At 33.3% G+C, this 14,467-nt stretch overlaps 1 protein-coding gene across 1 annotated transcript in view; it reads right to left on the bottom strand.

Annotated features, from left to right (window-relative positions):
- Nucleotides 1-6,707: 6,707 nt before the first annotated feature.
- LOC149418675 (uncharacterized) overlaps nt 6,708-14,467 on the bottom strand; it is a 97,591-nt gene continuing 89,831 nt past the window's right edge. Inside the window, exon 5 of the mRNA XM_089639146.1 lies at nt 6,708-9,434. Coding sequence (XP_089495272.1) covers nt 9,228-9,434 — 207 coding nt within the window. The 3' untranslated portion in view covers nt 6,708-9,227. The remainder of the gene's footprint in view (nt 9,435-14,467) is intronic.

Here is a 14,467-nt window from a genome sequence, read left to right on the forward strand (position 1 = left end):
GTACATAATATTCTTACAACGGAATGGCGATGCTGTCAAAACAAATTTTGAGAACATTGTTGATTGCATTCGAAGTGCCAGGATGGTTTCTTTATCCTTGAAAGAATCACAAAGATGTAATTTATTACCAGGGTCAATTTAGATAACATTAGTAATTGTATTCAGAACAGATAAATGGTTTCTTTCGGGACATCACAAGTCTGATATTCTTTCCTGGGCATTTTGGAGAAAATTTACAATTTAACCAATCATTATATAAATATTAATATAGTAATATTTTGCTCCCTAAATATCAGAAAACATATATTATGTAGCATGAATTAGAAAAAAATGCCCAAATAAGCGAAGCTAGCAGTCCACAATGGAGTATTGGTACCTACCCTGATGTATGGCAGTGAGGCATGGAACTGGCAGAGGAAGGATGAAAGTAGACCGGATGCTGTAGAAATGAAATCCCTGAGGTGTATGTGTGGTAAAACCATGTATGATCGTGTAAAAAGGTGGAGATTCGCAAAGAATGCAAAGCTGATGAGTAAGATTAAGAAAAGGACGCTTAAGTGGTTTGGGCATGTAGAGCGAATGATTGAAAAAAAGGAGTGTATGTAGAACAGAATGGTATAAGTCGGGGACGCCCGAGGAAAACATAGCACGATCAAGTGAATCAGACACTTGAGTTGGGCCATTTCAAGAGTCAGAATAATAGAAGAGTACGTATAAGATGATGTATGAATGTGAATGAGGCAAGGAGTGTGTGCCAATACCTAGTTGTTGTGCGCTCCGTCCTCTCTGCCTACCCCTGCGTCGAAACTGCGTGATGGTTAGTTAGTTAGTTAGTTAATGCAAATTTTCACAATTATTATCCTACGAAAACTTGCCGAGATTTCAGGCTTCCCAAAACTAAACTTATGCGCACAGAGTGTGTTTTATAAAAGATAAAAACTTTATAATAACACACCAAAGGCATTAAAGGAAATCATAAGTCTTGACACTTTTCGTAAGATATTTGCTACCCGTACATGTAATTTTTTTTTCAACTACTTTTATACCAATTTAACTATTATTATTTCGTATTTTATGTATTCTTTCGATGTATGGAATCTTATAAATATCTAAATAAAGAAAAAAACAACAAAACAAAACATATGGTGCTGTTTTAGAGTCATATATAGAGGTAAAGAGCGGCAACTTCGGGGTGTGCAAGTAAATAAGATAAAAATAATGTTTTTTCGAAAAATTTTAAGATGCATGGCAAAATAAATATTCTTCTACTGTAAAATATTTTTGCACGCGAAAAAAGTTTGAATTTATAACCCGAAAGGCCAAAGGTTTTATCTGTTTCGAATGATCTTAAAGTGATACTAGGTAAAAAAAAAACAAAATTTCATGGAATATGGAGACAAAGAACCAACCAAGGTATATTATGTTACTTGGTCCATCAACTTCTTATAATAAGCAGTTCGAGAGATGGTCGGCTATGTTGAGTTTGTTAGAATGATTAGATATCCCAGTTAGTAATGCACCCAGTAGTAGGCCTTTAGGAATACCAAGGCAGCATTTTGTGGACAATGTACTGGTCGATTTGGAAAGACTAGTATAGGATTTCTGTAAGCAAAAAGGTTTGCACCATAATAATAGGAAACTATTCTAAATCCCTACGAGAACTGATAGATCATAGGAAGTTTCTGAGTATATCTATACTTTGGTAAAATGGTTATCATCGTCGTTTTTGGCTTTTGAAGACACTTTTACATTATTGTTGGTTCTTGCGTGTTCGAATCGTCCAATCTCGCAGCCACAGTTTCAGGAAATATTGAACCATTGTGAACTTGCTACTATCGAAGGTATATCGTTGGTACATCATTGTTTGTCTTTTTTGCCTTCTCTCTACAACCCTACTGGATGAGTGTTTCCTGTAGGATCCAACTGCCGATCGATTCATCATACCGATATGTCATTCGTCAGTTAGAAAAGATTCGTAATGGAAATACTTTTGATTCTTGAAAGAATCTCTCCACAGAGTTTTCGCAATAATTTTAGTGTTGTAATTTATTTTCTTATTTATGTCTTTGTGTTTTCGAAATTAGATTGTTTTGCATTTAATTAAAGCGTTATATTTTTCCTTTTGTATTGTTTAATAACAAATTTAAATTATTTCGTTTCATATTCACTCAATATTGTGTAAATTGAGCATTTATCTCAAGTGGTTTACTAAAAATACCCATAATTATCCAATTTATTGACTATTATCGAAAACATCGATGGCCAAACTAAATTCTGAAATCTTCAGTAAACAAGATTATTTATAAAGCCACAAAAGTCTTATTGGTTTTTAATTGCGACAACAATCTCGCAAGGGAAAATTAAACACAAAGCTATTTATATAATGTATTAAATGAAAAGAAGAATTTTAATCACATATCTACATATTTTATTCAGAAGTAATGTTACACTAGGTTCATAATATATACAAATACATTAACATTTTGTTGATTCGATCCGTAAACAGTAAACCTACACACTTAAACATAGACTTAAAATCTAATTCACAGTTTATACAAACAAGTGCAAGGGTCACATGTAAGTCATAATCTTAATATTATAATAATTACATTTATTTATAATTAAAACACTAAATTTAATAAAGTATGTAACTTTTGATTTGCAATAGAGTGTGTTTTACAAAATTCGAAGTGTTTGTGTTGGGAATTTAGATAAACGCTAGAGTAAACAATTATCAGAATTTTAATTTAATTGTCATTTTAAAAATTTTTTCAACAATTAATAAATTTTTATTTTATTTTCTAATCGAAAATGTGGTTTCGTTGACGTCATGGCGGGCAACTTTGGTGACAGCTGTCTTACCAAACAATGTCGTTTTTTGTCATAATGACGTTGTGGCCAGTTGGAATCGTTTCGTAATGTGCGGTTTTTCCAATCAACGAAAAAATATTAATATTACACATTTTTAGTACAATAATCAGAGTCAGAAAAATAAGCTTTAAATTTTACACATACATTTTAACGTTCTTCATAGTTAATGAAAATACCCCATTGTGATTTAGTTGGAACATTAAATACCCTCTCATTTTTGCTTTATTAAACTTTGTTTCTGTTAGTTCTATTTTATAACTTATAGACTAAATGGTGAAAATGAACATTTTTTACAATTAGATAGAATAAAATGTATATATAATGGTAGCAGAAGTCGGGGACGCCCGATGAAGCATGGCATGACCAAGTGAATCAGATACTTGAGTCGGGCCATGGAAGAGTCAGAATAATACAAGAGTATGTATGAATTTGAATGAGGCAAGGAATGTGTGCCAAGACCGAGTTGCTTGGCGTTCCGTCCTCTCTGCCAACCCTTGCGGGGAAACGGCGTGATGGTTAGTTAGTTAGTTTTATGTATATAGGAAGGTTTGTTTCGTAACGGATTATATAAAATGGTTTTTTTTAAATATACAAAAATACACGCAGTTATTTACAGTACTATGTGTCTTTAAATTAATAATATCTATACAACAGGCACGATTTTTGTAAATATGAACTTGTATCTATAAATAAAAATGTTCGTTTGTTCAAAATCTTATATCTCCGAAAGTTTTTGACTGATTGCTTTGAAATTTGGACTCAACGATGCATTAGAATACGCGTGTGTTTTTGTATATATTATATTGACGTCACCTGTGCAAGGAAAATACATGCTTTTTTGAAGAAAAAAAAAAGAAAAGCGCAATCTGTTGGACGTAAGAGCAACATACGCTATTGTTTATCTATCTGACAGACTTAGCCTCATCAACGCGTGGCGGGGTACAGATAGTTGATATATAAATGCTTATTTATTACAAAGTGACGTCAAATCTAGATCACCACACTTATCTTGCAGTCATGCCTGTGAATAATTTTGATGCAAAAATCTACGGATTTCACAAACAGATCAATTTGTTTCATCATCATTTGTTCCTCTTTTGGCTTCCTGCAAAGTTAAGTGTGTCAATCTGTAACACTTGTTAATTTTGCAAATCAATTTTTCAAAATTGTTAGAAAGCCTAAGAATATATATTGAAACAATTTAAATAAATTTTACCCGTTCTTATAAGTCTAAAAACTTGTTACCGCCCCAAAATACCTGGTACCTTTTGTTGCAGTATATTTATAAACTAACAATTTAATTACTAATATACTTGCATTTTTATTTCTAAAAGGAAAAAATATATCTTAAAAATATATAAGTGCGATATTACAAATATACAATATTATTTACAATTTATACAGGTTTTAAATAATCACTTTGTTCGCAGGTACAACATCACTTATGTGTGATACCAGAAATACATACGTTGAAACTTAGTCGTGAGTCTGCACTACATTATTCCGAATTATTAGTAAACTAAAGTCATATCACCAAATGTCTGAACATTCTTTGCTTAAATTTCATATACAGAACCATAGAATAAATAAAAAAAAAACTAGAAGTGCCTTACATAGAAATGTGAATGGAAACTTTTGGTTCTAGACCATTTAGCACGGTTTTGTCTCTCTTAGACTTGCCTGACATTTTACACATCATGACGAACTGTATGTCATTATCATTACGATATTTAAATTTCGATCAAATGAAATGGCGGTATATTATATCAGGCAAACCAGGTTTCAGTTTTAGTTGATCAACTCTCTGTAGAATGACACTTAAAAGCATGTTGACAAGGTTCACACTTAATGTGAACCCTCCTATAACAAAGTTAATCAAGTTTTTAGCTTGAAATGTTATTCGATTTTTTTCACTTAATAAAAGTTAATCAACTAAAACTGAAACGTCAGAACGCGGCATAAGGGAATTAGAGTGCGTGCTAAATGGGGTAATACCAAAAGGTACTAAATCGGTGGCGTGATTGGTTTCTATTAAAATACACATACATGGAATGCATTTCTAGTGTGTTTATCTCTACAGTGACTTAAGCAAACGCAAAATTAAAGACAGTAATATTATTAATTAATTATAAATATTCTGACCTTGTTTCTTTTATGTTTTTAAGCCGAAACGATGTGTAAATAATTCGAAATAATTAACATACAAAACAAATAAAAGTAGGTATTAATCTTTAGCATGTTTGGACACATGAAATAATATAAAATTTTGATTGACTAAATATTGATGAAACTTTCTTTATCATTTCGAAACCAGGCATTGACATATTTAGGAAATAAAATCCAGTCAACTTTGTCGGTAATACTTATTAGCGGGTTTGTAATAATTACTCACAAATTAGTATTTTTAATTGTTTATGGGATTATCTCACATAGTTTTATTACACATCAATGATGCAATAATCTATTGATACAAAATGAAATATTTATATTTGATTATATTCCGTCTTACCACTATAGATAATACAGAGGAATAAAAACAGGTTAGTAGAAAACGTTGCGTATTATCACGCTTATATCGGCCGTAATGCTGTAGTATTAGTTAGTGGCCGACAGATTTTTAAACCGCCCGACCCTCAGGATTAATTGAATTGAAAAAATATCGATTAACATTTATGACGAAAATTTAAAAAAACCAATCTCATTGGCAGCACTATCAGAGGAAAATTTTAAATCGAAATATCGATTTACCCCAGCAAATAAGGAACAGGAACAGCCCTCAAATAATACACAGACAGGGGAGCAAGAACCCCAGCTGCACCTAACTGTCCGTAGACTATGGCATCCCCAACTGGGGTAAGTTTAAATTTAATACTGAATTTATTACGGTTGCAATGATGGCTATTCAATTTCGGTTATCCATCAAAATTAATAAAAAATATTTAGAAATTCTTTGAAAAATTCCTCAACATATTTTTTGTATGTTACTCGGTTCTATGTCTATAGGTTTTGCTAAATTAAAACACTTTCAATCCTTTTAAATTCATAGCCGAACAGAAGATGTTGTTTGGATTCATTTGGTAAGTGGTTTTACGTAACGTCTCAACACGGGTCTCCAATTTTCGGTCATGATCAAGAAAGAACATTGTTCTTGTAAATTGGTTTGGTCAGAGGTGTGAACCGGGCAAGAACCGTGAAATTAGATTAACAAATTAGTTCCCCGCTGAAGATATGAGACGCCAAATCCTATTAAGCATGAAAAAAGAAAGGAAACGATAGAGTTGCATGTTGGAAGAATAGAATAATGGTAGAGTGTAGAGGATAAATTTGACTTGTAAAACAAAAAGCCTTGGAAAGAGCGCGTTAGGTAAGAATTCACTTTGCCAATTACAAGTATTAAAGAATGACAGGACAAAAAAGGCAGGTCGAAAAACCTCCGCTGTCAGAACAACTGTTTCAATTCGCATAATGTCTGTGGAATGCTGTAGCAGATGAGTTTTGAATAATATTGAGCAATATTTGGTACAAATAAAAGCGGAAAATATTAACAGTATACACAATAAAATTAATTTCAACCGAAATGGTTAAAATAATCACAAGAATTCTTGGACGATTTTAAGGAAAGCTGTAGGACACAGTAAAAACCTTCATAATCTTATTAAATAGTTTGTTGAATTCTAACATATTATTATTTTTTCTTATTATTATCATTATTAAAAAGTAATTGAAAATCAGTAAGAATTTAAAAAACTAAATTAAAAATACTTTTCATTTCTCCTTCGATCCATACTGGAAAATCCTCTTAGAAACAATTAACCACGATGATGGATCGCGAAATGAAACGATGATTGTAATAAAAACAACATCAAAATATGTCTAAGTAAACACGAAGATGATAAAATTTGAAGACAGCATGTATGTGTTAAAATACCATGGAAATGGAGATAAACACAAAAAAAAAACAAGGCTAGGTGAACAAGAAGATTAGGAAATTGTAAAAAGTATTGGATACAGCATTAAGTAAATCACCAATCTACAGTCCGCCACAGGAATCCCTAATGAATATATATAACTTATATCGTATAAGTATATTAATAAATGGATCCTAAATTGTACAAAATTTCAATAACCAGGTACTTTCAAACCTTCCTCTATTTCTAACTTCTTTTCTTCGCTTCTTCCATTTCCATCAACCTCCTTAAATGAGAATGCCGTAGCACCACTGGCTACGGGCAGTTGTGACTCTTGTGCGATGATCATAAACGAAAACAAAACAGTGAAAAGAATGTAAGAGTTACACATTTTTTAGAATATTACTCATTTGACATGCTCTAAATACTTCTCGATGACAGCGCCTGTAAATGGTCACAACACGAGTGACATAAAACACGTATGGGTAATTTTACCTACATTTATTCCGTCTCATGTGATGCAATAATGCTAATTGAAAATTAGTCAATGTTACATCGGCTTGTCGGAAATACCCACATGATTCCATATTCCGAAACTATTCTGAATAAATAATATATTAAAGTATTTAACAATCTAACAACATGGGGTTCTGCAAAGATTCTTGTTGAATTATTGCAAGTCATTGTAAAATCATAAAAAACCAAATAATGATAAAAACTTTTACTGAAGAAATGAGTTAAAATTTAAAATTGACCTGAAAAAGATGTTGTTGGTACAATCATTTCTGAAAGGTCAATAAATACGAAGGGCGCCTTAAAAGTCTGGTTTAAGGGACATTTGAGGTCAGTATGTTACATACTTAGACTGACACTAAAGTAAGAGTACTCGATGGCGCCTATAGTATTTTATGTGGCTCATGGTACAGCATTACACCACACAGCAAAGATTTTCAGACTTGGAAACCAGTTACAATTACTGGTTGATACCACTCTGAGGCCAGACGTTCAAACTTTTATTACAAAAATATCTCAGAAAACAAACGGAGAATTGTGAAAATATTGACCTTGGATAAGATCGATGTTGTTTGTTTTATTAACCAAAGATTCGTGGTCATTTGACAGTGTTAAGTAATAATAGCCCATTTCAAAAGCTATACCGTTTTCTTGAAATGTTGAAATATAATATAACTGCACAGCTCGTCCATGACATTTAATTACCTTTAAAAGTAGACACGCGATAAACTTCAAAAATTTCTATTGATTTAACAATTATTATCAATATTCATTTTGGCACCGTCTTTGATTCTAATGCAATTATTTTTTTAAGTTGTGGCGGAAATTACAAATAATGCGGCTCAATACCAAGTTATGCTATTAAATCGCAATATTTTGGTAATTGAATATTTCAGAATATTGCTATTTTAACGCATTTCCAACATACTTCCACAGATTGAAATTTTTTTACTTAATTTGTTAACCAGTCTTAAATTAAAATTTCAAACCCACCATGTATTATTAAGTGGTATAGGTACTTGTTCAATTTTGAAAATACTTTTTCACCTTTTCAATCTGATTCTTAATATACAGCGTCTACATCACTGTGTTCTCTTTCAATTGCATGAATTTAAATGAAATCTTCATTTTGAAGTAGCAAGGAGCAAGCGAGCAATTTTAAGACTGATCTCATCCAGTTTAATTGCCTGTCTCCTTTCTTAAGTATGTTATTTACAGCGAAATCTCTTACTAAATATTTTTATCATTTCATTCTTTTCAAATTTTCTTTAATTGATCACATCGTGGAGCAAAAAAAGCGCTCTTCATTAGACTATAGCAAGTTAATAAGGAGCAAGCTACTGGTGTCAGACAGCAGAACAGCCGTGGCTGATACCTAGTCTGCAGTGCCTTCCGCTCCTCTAGCTGCCAATTTCCCCTCTTCAGCATGTTTTCCATAGCAGAACATGCAACTGAAGAGTCTATCACTGTGTTCTCCACAAGATGAATTGATCATTGGAGCCAAACGATGCCCCGCCATTGGACGGCAGCTAGTAGCAAGCCGCCAGCGCCTCAACTGGCTTCGTCCAGTATACATAGCTACTGTCTCCTTTCTGTAGTATGTTTTCTACTACAGGGTCTATCATTAAATATTATAATCATGTTGAATGCATTGATTAGATCATATCATTTAATGTGTATGATGGATTGATGTGTGCAAACGAGAAATAATGCTTTCAAAGTTCTATAAATGAGTATGCATGTTTGGTTAGCGCATTTTTGTCATTCGTTACATACTCTCTCGTTATTCAAATAACCTACAAATACCACATTGGCGCAGCCGGTAGGCCGTTTAACACCAGCAATAAGCAGTGTCTAGCCTCGTTTGTTTTTTGAAAAGAGGATATCCCATTAATGAGTCTATATTCTATATCACTTCAATGTTCATCGCATTGATCACATCATAGAGCCAAACGGCGCTCTTCCATTGGACAGCAGCAATGAGCATGCCACCAAGGTTAAGACGAAGAATAATAGAGCCAGAGCCGTGGCTGATAGTCTGCAATATCTCCGGCTCCTCCTTGCCTCGTCTAGTCTGGCGGCTAGTCTTCTCTCTCCTGCCACGCCCAGGGTGAACTGGGCCTCGGGGCGAACGTGTTGGTCCTGGAAATAAATTAAAATATATTAGTTTTATTCAAATGGTTAGAAAAAAAGTTTATACAGTTTTATGTAAGTAAAATGGTAATACACAAGTTATGCGACCAGTCAAGGCGTTGTCATATCTCAATAATGTGCACAGTAATTTTTTAAATTAAATTTTTAAAAATCAGACTGAAGAAATCTCAGTATCAGTAAAAAGATAAGGTTATTGTTCTGCTATTGATTTTTTTAAAGCTTTTGATTTAAGATTGATTTTGTGTTCTGTACAATGTCTTCAACGGTGAATCCGATTGACTAATTAAAAATTAATTTCTTTTTTGAAGACGGACTTTAACACCGGTTGCAAGTTGCAACAGACTCGAAAATTCTCTTTTATTTAGCAAAAGATTCCTTGTTCCATTGTTAAGTTAATTGAATGCAATTGCTGAAACGTCCGGCGACACCCGACCACTTCTATGTTATCGTAACTAAGGTTAATGACTACAGACTACACGCTCCAGAGTTACGAAACAAGCGAATATGCCATGTACCTACAGTACCACTGTGTCCATTATTATACCAGTGATCCGAAACCATTTCTCTCACGCGCAACATATATTTTTTTTAAATTTCCGTATGCGTATGAATAAATTCTATTGCGTTATCACGTACGACAAATTTTGTTTTAATATATTTCTTCGGCGATTCCAAGTGTGATTTCATGTAATGAAAAAATATCAATTCAGAGATAAGTAAATTCATTTTTCCTGAGCGATAGATTTATTTTCACAACGAAATTTTTAATTTAAATTTTTTTAAAACCTATTGTTGGAATAGGGAAATCACACAACTATTTCTAAGGACGGGTTGTTTCGGAGAATTTGAACAATTCATCAAATTTCAACGCTCATTTTCGGGTTCTGTGGAAGTCCTATTCAAGTACTGTTATAATATCATTATAGGCTGATTGCTTGACAGAACTGAAATAAAAACAGAACTTCAAAAAAACTTTCACAGAATTTGAAAATGAACTTTGAAATTTGATGAATTGTTCAAATTCTCCGAAACAACCCGTCCTAAGTGTTTATTCAGAATATGTATTATTATAGCTCATTAGTTTTTGAATTTTTCGACCACTAGACTAGGCACATGCCCGTGTTGTGGCGGTCGGTTACAATGAGAATTTTAAATCTAGGGATTTTTGCTAGATTTTAGAAATGCCTATGAGAGATATTGGTAATTTGAGGTAGCTGTCAAAAAGTTCTATGAAATGCCTATGAGAGATATTGGTAATTTGAGGTAGCTGTCAAAAAGTTCTATAAAATGTCTCTTCATTTAATGCTATACATGAGTATGACTTCTCCTCAAGATATATAAAAATTTTGTCTATCTGATGTGTAAGTTAAAACAATTTTTTCGCATGCATTATGCCAAGAATTCACATTATTTGATATGCACAAAATATAGCACCGCGTCAGAGTGGATGATTACCAAGAATTCGACTCATAATATTCAAAGACCCTTATTGTGCCCTGATGGGAGCCCAAAATTCATTATCGAAAGTTTAGGGTCCAGATCTGAACAGTGTGGTAATTTTTAATCTTCCTTTTCCCTTTCCTCCCCATCCCCACTTTTTCGACCTCACAACTTTATACACCAGAGGATGCAGGAAGTTTTTATATTTTGCATGCTATACGAAGAACCGACACTGAGAAAAATTACCCTGTTAAAGAAGTGATAGCATGTCAATTTCCTGTTAAAATATCAGTCATTCAGAATATATTGAGAACACATGTTATTTTCCTAATAAATATCAGTATGCCAATATTGATATTTGCATGAACACGTGTTCTACCGTCCTCATAAAACAATCCCTTTTAACTGATACTTTGTTAGGAACTCTGTCAATTAATTCTTTAAAATGCCACTAATCTCGTTTTCGAACAATTTGACCAGATTTTTAATAAATTAACAGTATGTTTTCTCCGTGCATCACTGTCTCGCAGTTCACCGGTTGCGCAGCACTGTCCTTCATGATACCATCATAGCCAAGAATCATTGTGGAGATTGCCAGCAGTGAACATCAGCCGTATCACCAAGTATCACCGTATCACGCTGCCGTCTATGCAGAATGCCGTGAAGCAGTCTTGAAATCGTCTGCCGTTACTGGGTCAGATCAATGGGGGAACATGGAACATGATACCAAATTAATGTCTCAACCAATTTACTAATTATTTATATTACAGCGGGTAAGAGCTAATCAGTTTGTAGGTTAATTGTGTCTCATACCTTCTGTATTCGCTGTGTGAAATATGTACGATTTAGTTTTTGCACCTGGTTACTGCAATGTAAGTCACTGGTTAACATGCCAAGGTGTGTTTAATGTTGGTTTAATGGCTCTTCTAAAAATAGTGGATACCTATGTATCTAGATACCTATTCTGATTTTGCTTTCACACAGTTTCATATATTAAACATCTGGTTTATGATCAGTGGTTCTCTACAAACCGTGGATCAGTGGAACAGTTACATCTCCTTTCTCGGGGACACTGGAGAGATCCGCGGGACAAAAAAGCATCATTGAAGGAAAGTAAGGGGCGGCCATATAAATATGACAGTTTTTTTCCAAATTTTACAGATTTACTGTATAATGTGGGTATTACAAATAGCATATATTTGAATAGTTCATGTCTGTTTCTATGCTGTGATTTATTTTCAAAGGAAACAAACAAATGCATAATTAAGCCGATCGATTTCATTGCAAATTCGTGAACTTTCGATTCTACGTGACTTGTTAAGAAAAAAAGCTTTAAAATTGACGTTTCAATATATTAGGTTTTTAAATTTTTATTTATTTCATTATTACTTGTGGAGATCTGAAATTTTCGCGTTTACAAAATTTGAATTTTTTTGCGAAATTCGTAATTTTCGGGCTAATGTTTTAAGTATTTTTCACGGGATTTTCGGGTGAATGACGTTGTGCCATTTTTTTCTGCAAAATACTGAAGTGTACATGATATCACTTTTGCTGCAGAATACCGCCACTTTTGCTGTAAAATACACTTTTTGCCGAATTCACATTTCGCCGAAACAAACGAGAAATTTTCAGGTCCCTAATTATTAGATAGTCATAAAAGTCATACAGTTCACCTGTAGAGGTGAATTGCAAACAATTTCTTTTAAAGGGAGATGATTAGTCAAATAAGTTAGGTAAACGAACAATTTACAATAGGTTAAAGAAATCAAATACAATATTTGTTGACCCCTTGAAGCGTTATTTTATTACATAACAATATGTCTTCACACTTAAGCATTGACTGTCATAATTTAAGTATGGCCCTCTTTCAGAAGAATTACCTGTAATTGGTCATGCTGGCTACCGTTCTCAATACATTTATTTGATTTAACGATTATGTGCTCTTTTCTATAGATCTTTATGACCTTAATGAGAATCGATCACAGCTTTAACGATTATTGCTATTAAAAATCCGCGCGTTCACAGTTCGGGTATGTCTGTCGGATTTCCAAATAAACTACTAGTACCTGCTATTACAAACTCTTTATTATTCCCTTTGTATTTAATCGACAATTTTGCAATTCTGCATTAACTAATGAAGTGAGGCATCTTAGAAAGATATGGAATTATTTTATTCATGCTGTGCACAGCAGATAGCGGGTAAACATAAAAGAATTACACAGAAAAAAACAAAGAATAACTACAGCCCAATAACGGTGTACGATAAAATATTCAAGAATTAAACAAGAAGGGCCTAACAAATAAACGTGTTTTAAATTTTACACCACTGATAAAAAACTATTAATGGAGGGTTTTTCCAATAATTGTAAGCAATAATTAGTCACCTAAAATATCAATACAAATTGAAAATATCTCCCGAGTAAAAATAAATGCCGCCAACAGGAATTGAACCCGTGCCTTCTGAGGTGCTCTGAACCACTGAGCTATGTCGGCTTATTTCCAAACCGCCAAATAATTCAATATGTACTAGTACCTTAATCAACAAATACTGCCTATTATATTTTTTCACCTGTAAACAAAAAACTTTATTTTTATAGGAAAGGCTTTATTAGTGCTAAATTTCCCACTAGATGGCTTCGAGACATATTGTATCTACATTTGTTGCTGAAATAGTTTATTTTTCATTTGTGTAAAATTTAAAACACGCTTAAGGGGGCATGTAAAATAACAGCAAAACTAACGAGATACAATAATGTTTGGGTGTAGTTAAGTTCGAAAAATTTTGTATAGTTTTGGGGGCTATCACCAAATGTCCAGAATCTTGCCACTACAGTGGATGTTAAACAGTGGACACATTTGCAAAAAGCTTTGGGAGATTAAGATTTAGTTCGTTTTTCGGAATATGGAAAGTTTCGAAGTTTCTTAATAGACTGATTGTGGCCAAGAAAGGTTCTGTTTTCGGAAGCGGTTTATCTCTGCCGGTAATACGATTATCGTGAACATGATTAGTTACAGTCAGAACACGAGAATGGTTTTTCTCTGCCGTGAAAATGAAAGTTTTTTTTTGTCTTTATGTTAATCTTGACAGCAAACATATTCAAATGGTTTTTTTCCTTGCCTATCTACTTAAGAGGTTTGTGTTGAGACGGATGTATAGTTTTTGAGAAGTCGTCCAGGATGCAGAACAAAAAATAGGGTAAGCCTATCTCAGTCGATCCTACAAAAAAACTCGTGGCAATCTGTGAATTTTAATGAAAAATTATTGTTCTTGTACCTTACTATTCTCACTATTATTCATGCGGAGAAATTGTGTTTTTGCTAGCCAGTATCTTCTTATGGATTATCGTGGGAATATGATAATAGAAAACCGTGGATTCATTTGATTTCAGGCATAAAATGGGGACAATTCGGTATGACCTCCGTCCAAAGAACAAGTTGAATAATAAATCATTGTATAACTCCAAAAGTAAAAACCTTTACCTGCGTATTGTATCGCGTGTCATAAATCAATCGGCGACGTGTTGACATTTCGCGTAATGTTGATATTATGAACACCGAACGTAAATACCAAATATGAACAA

The sequence above is a fragment of the Hesperophylax consimilis genome, chromosome 13 (assembly GCF_061612785.1).
Source record: "Hesperophylax consimilis isolate HC1 chromosome 13, BYU_Hcon_1.0, whole genome shotgun sequence".
Classification (NCBI taxonomy): Eukaryota; Metazoa; Arthropoda; class Insecta; order Trichoptera; family Limnephilidae; genus Hesperophylax; species Hesperophylax consimilis.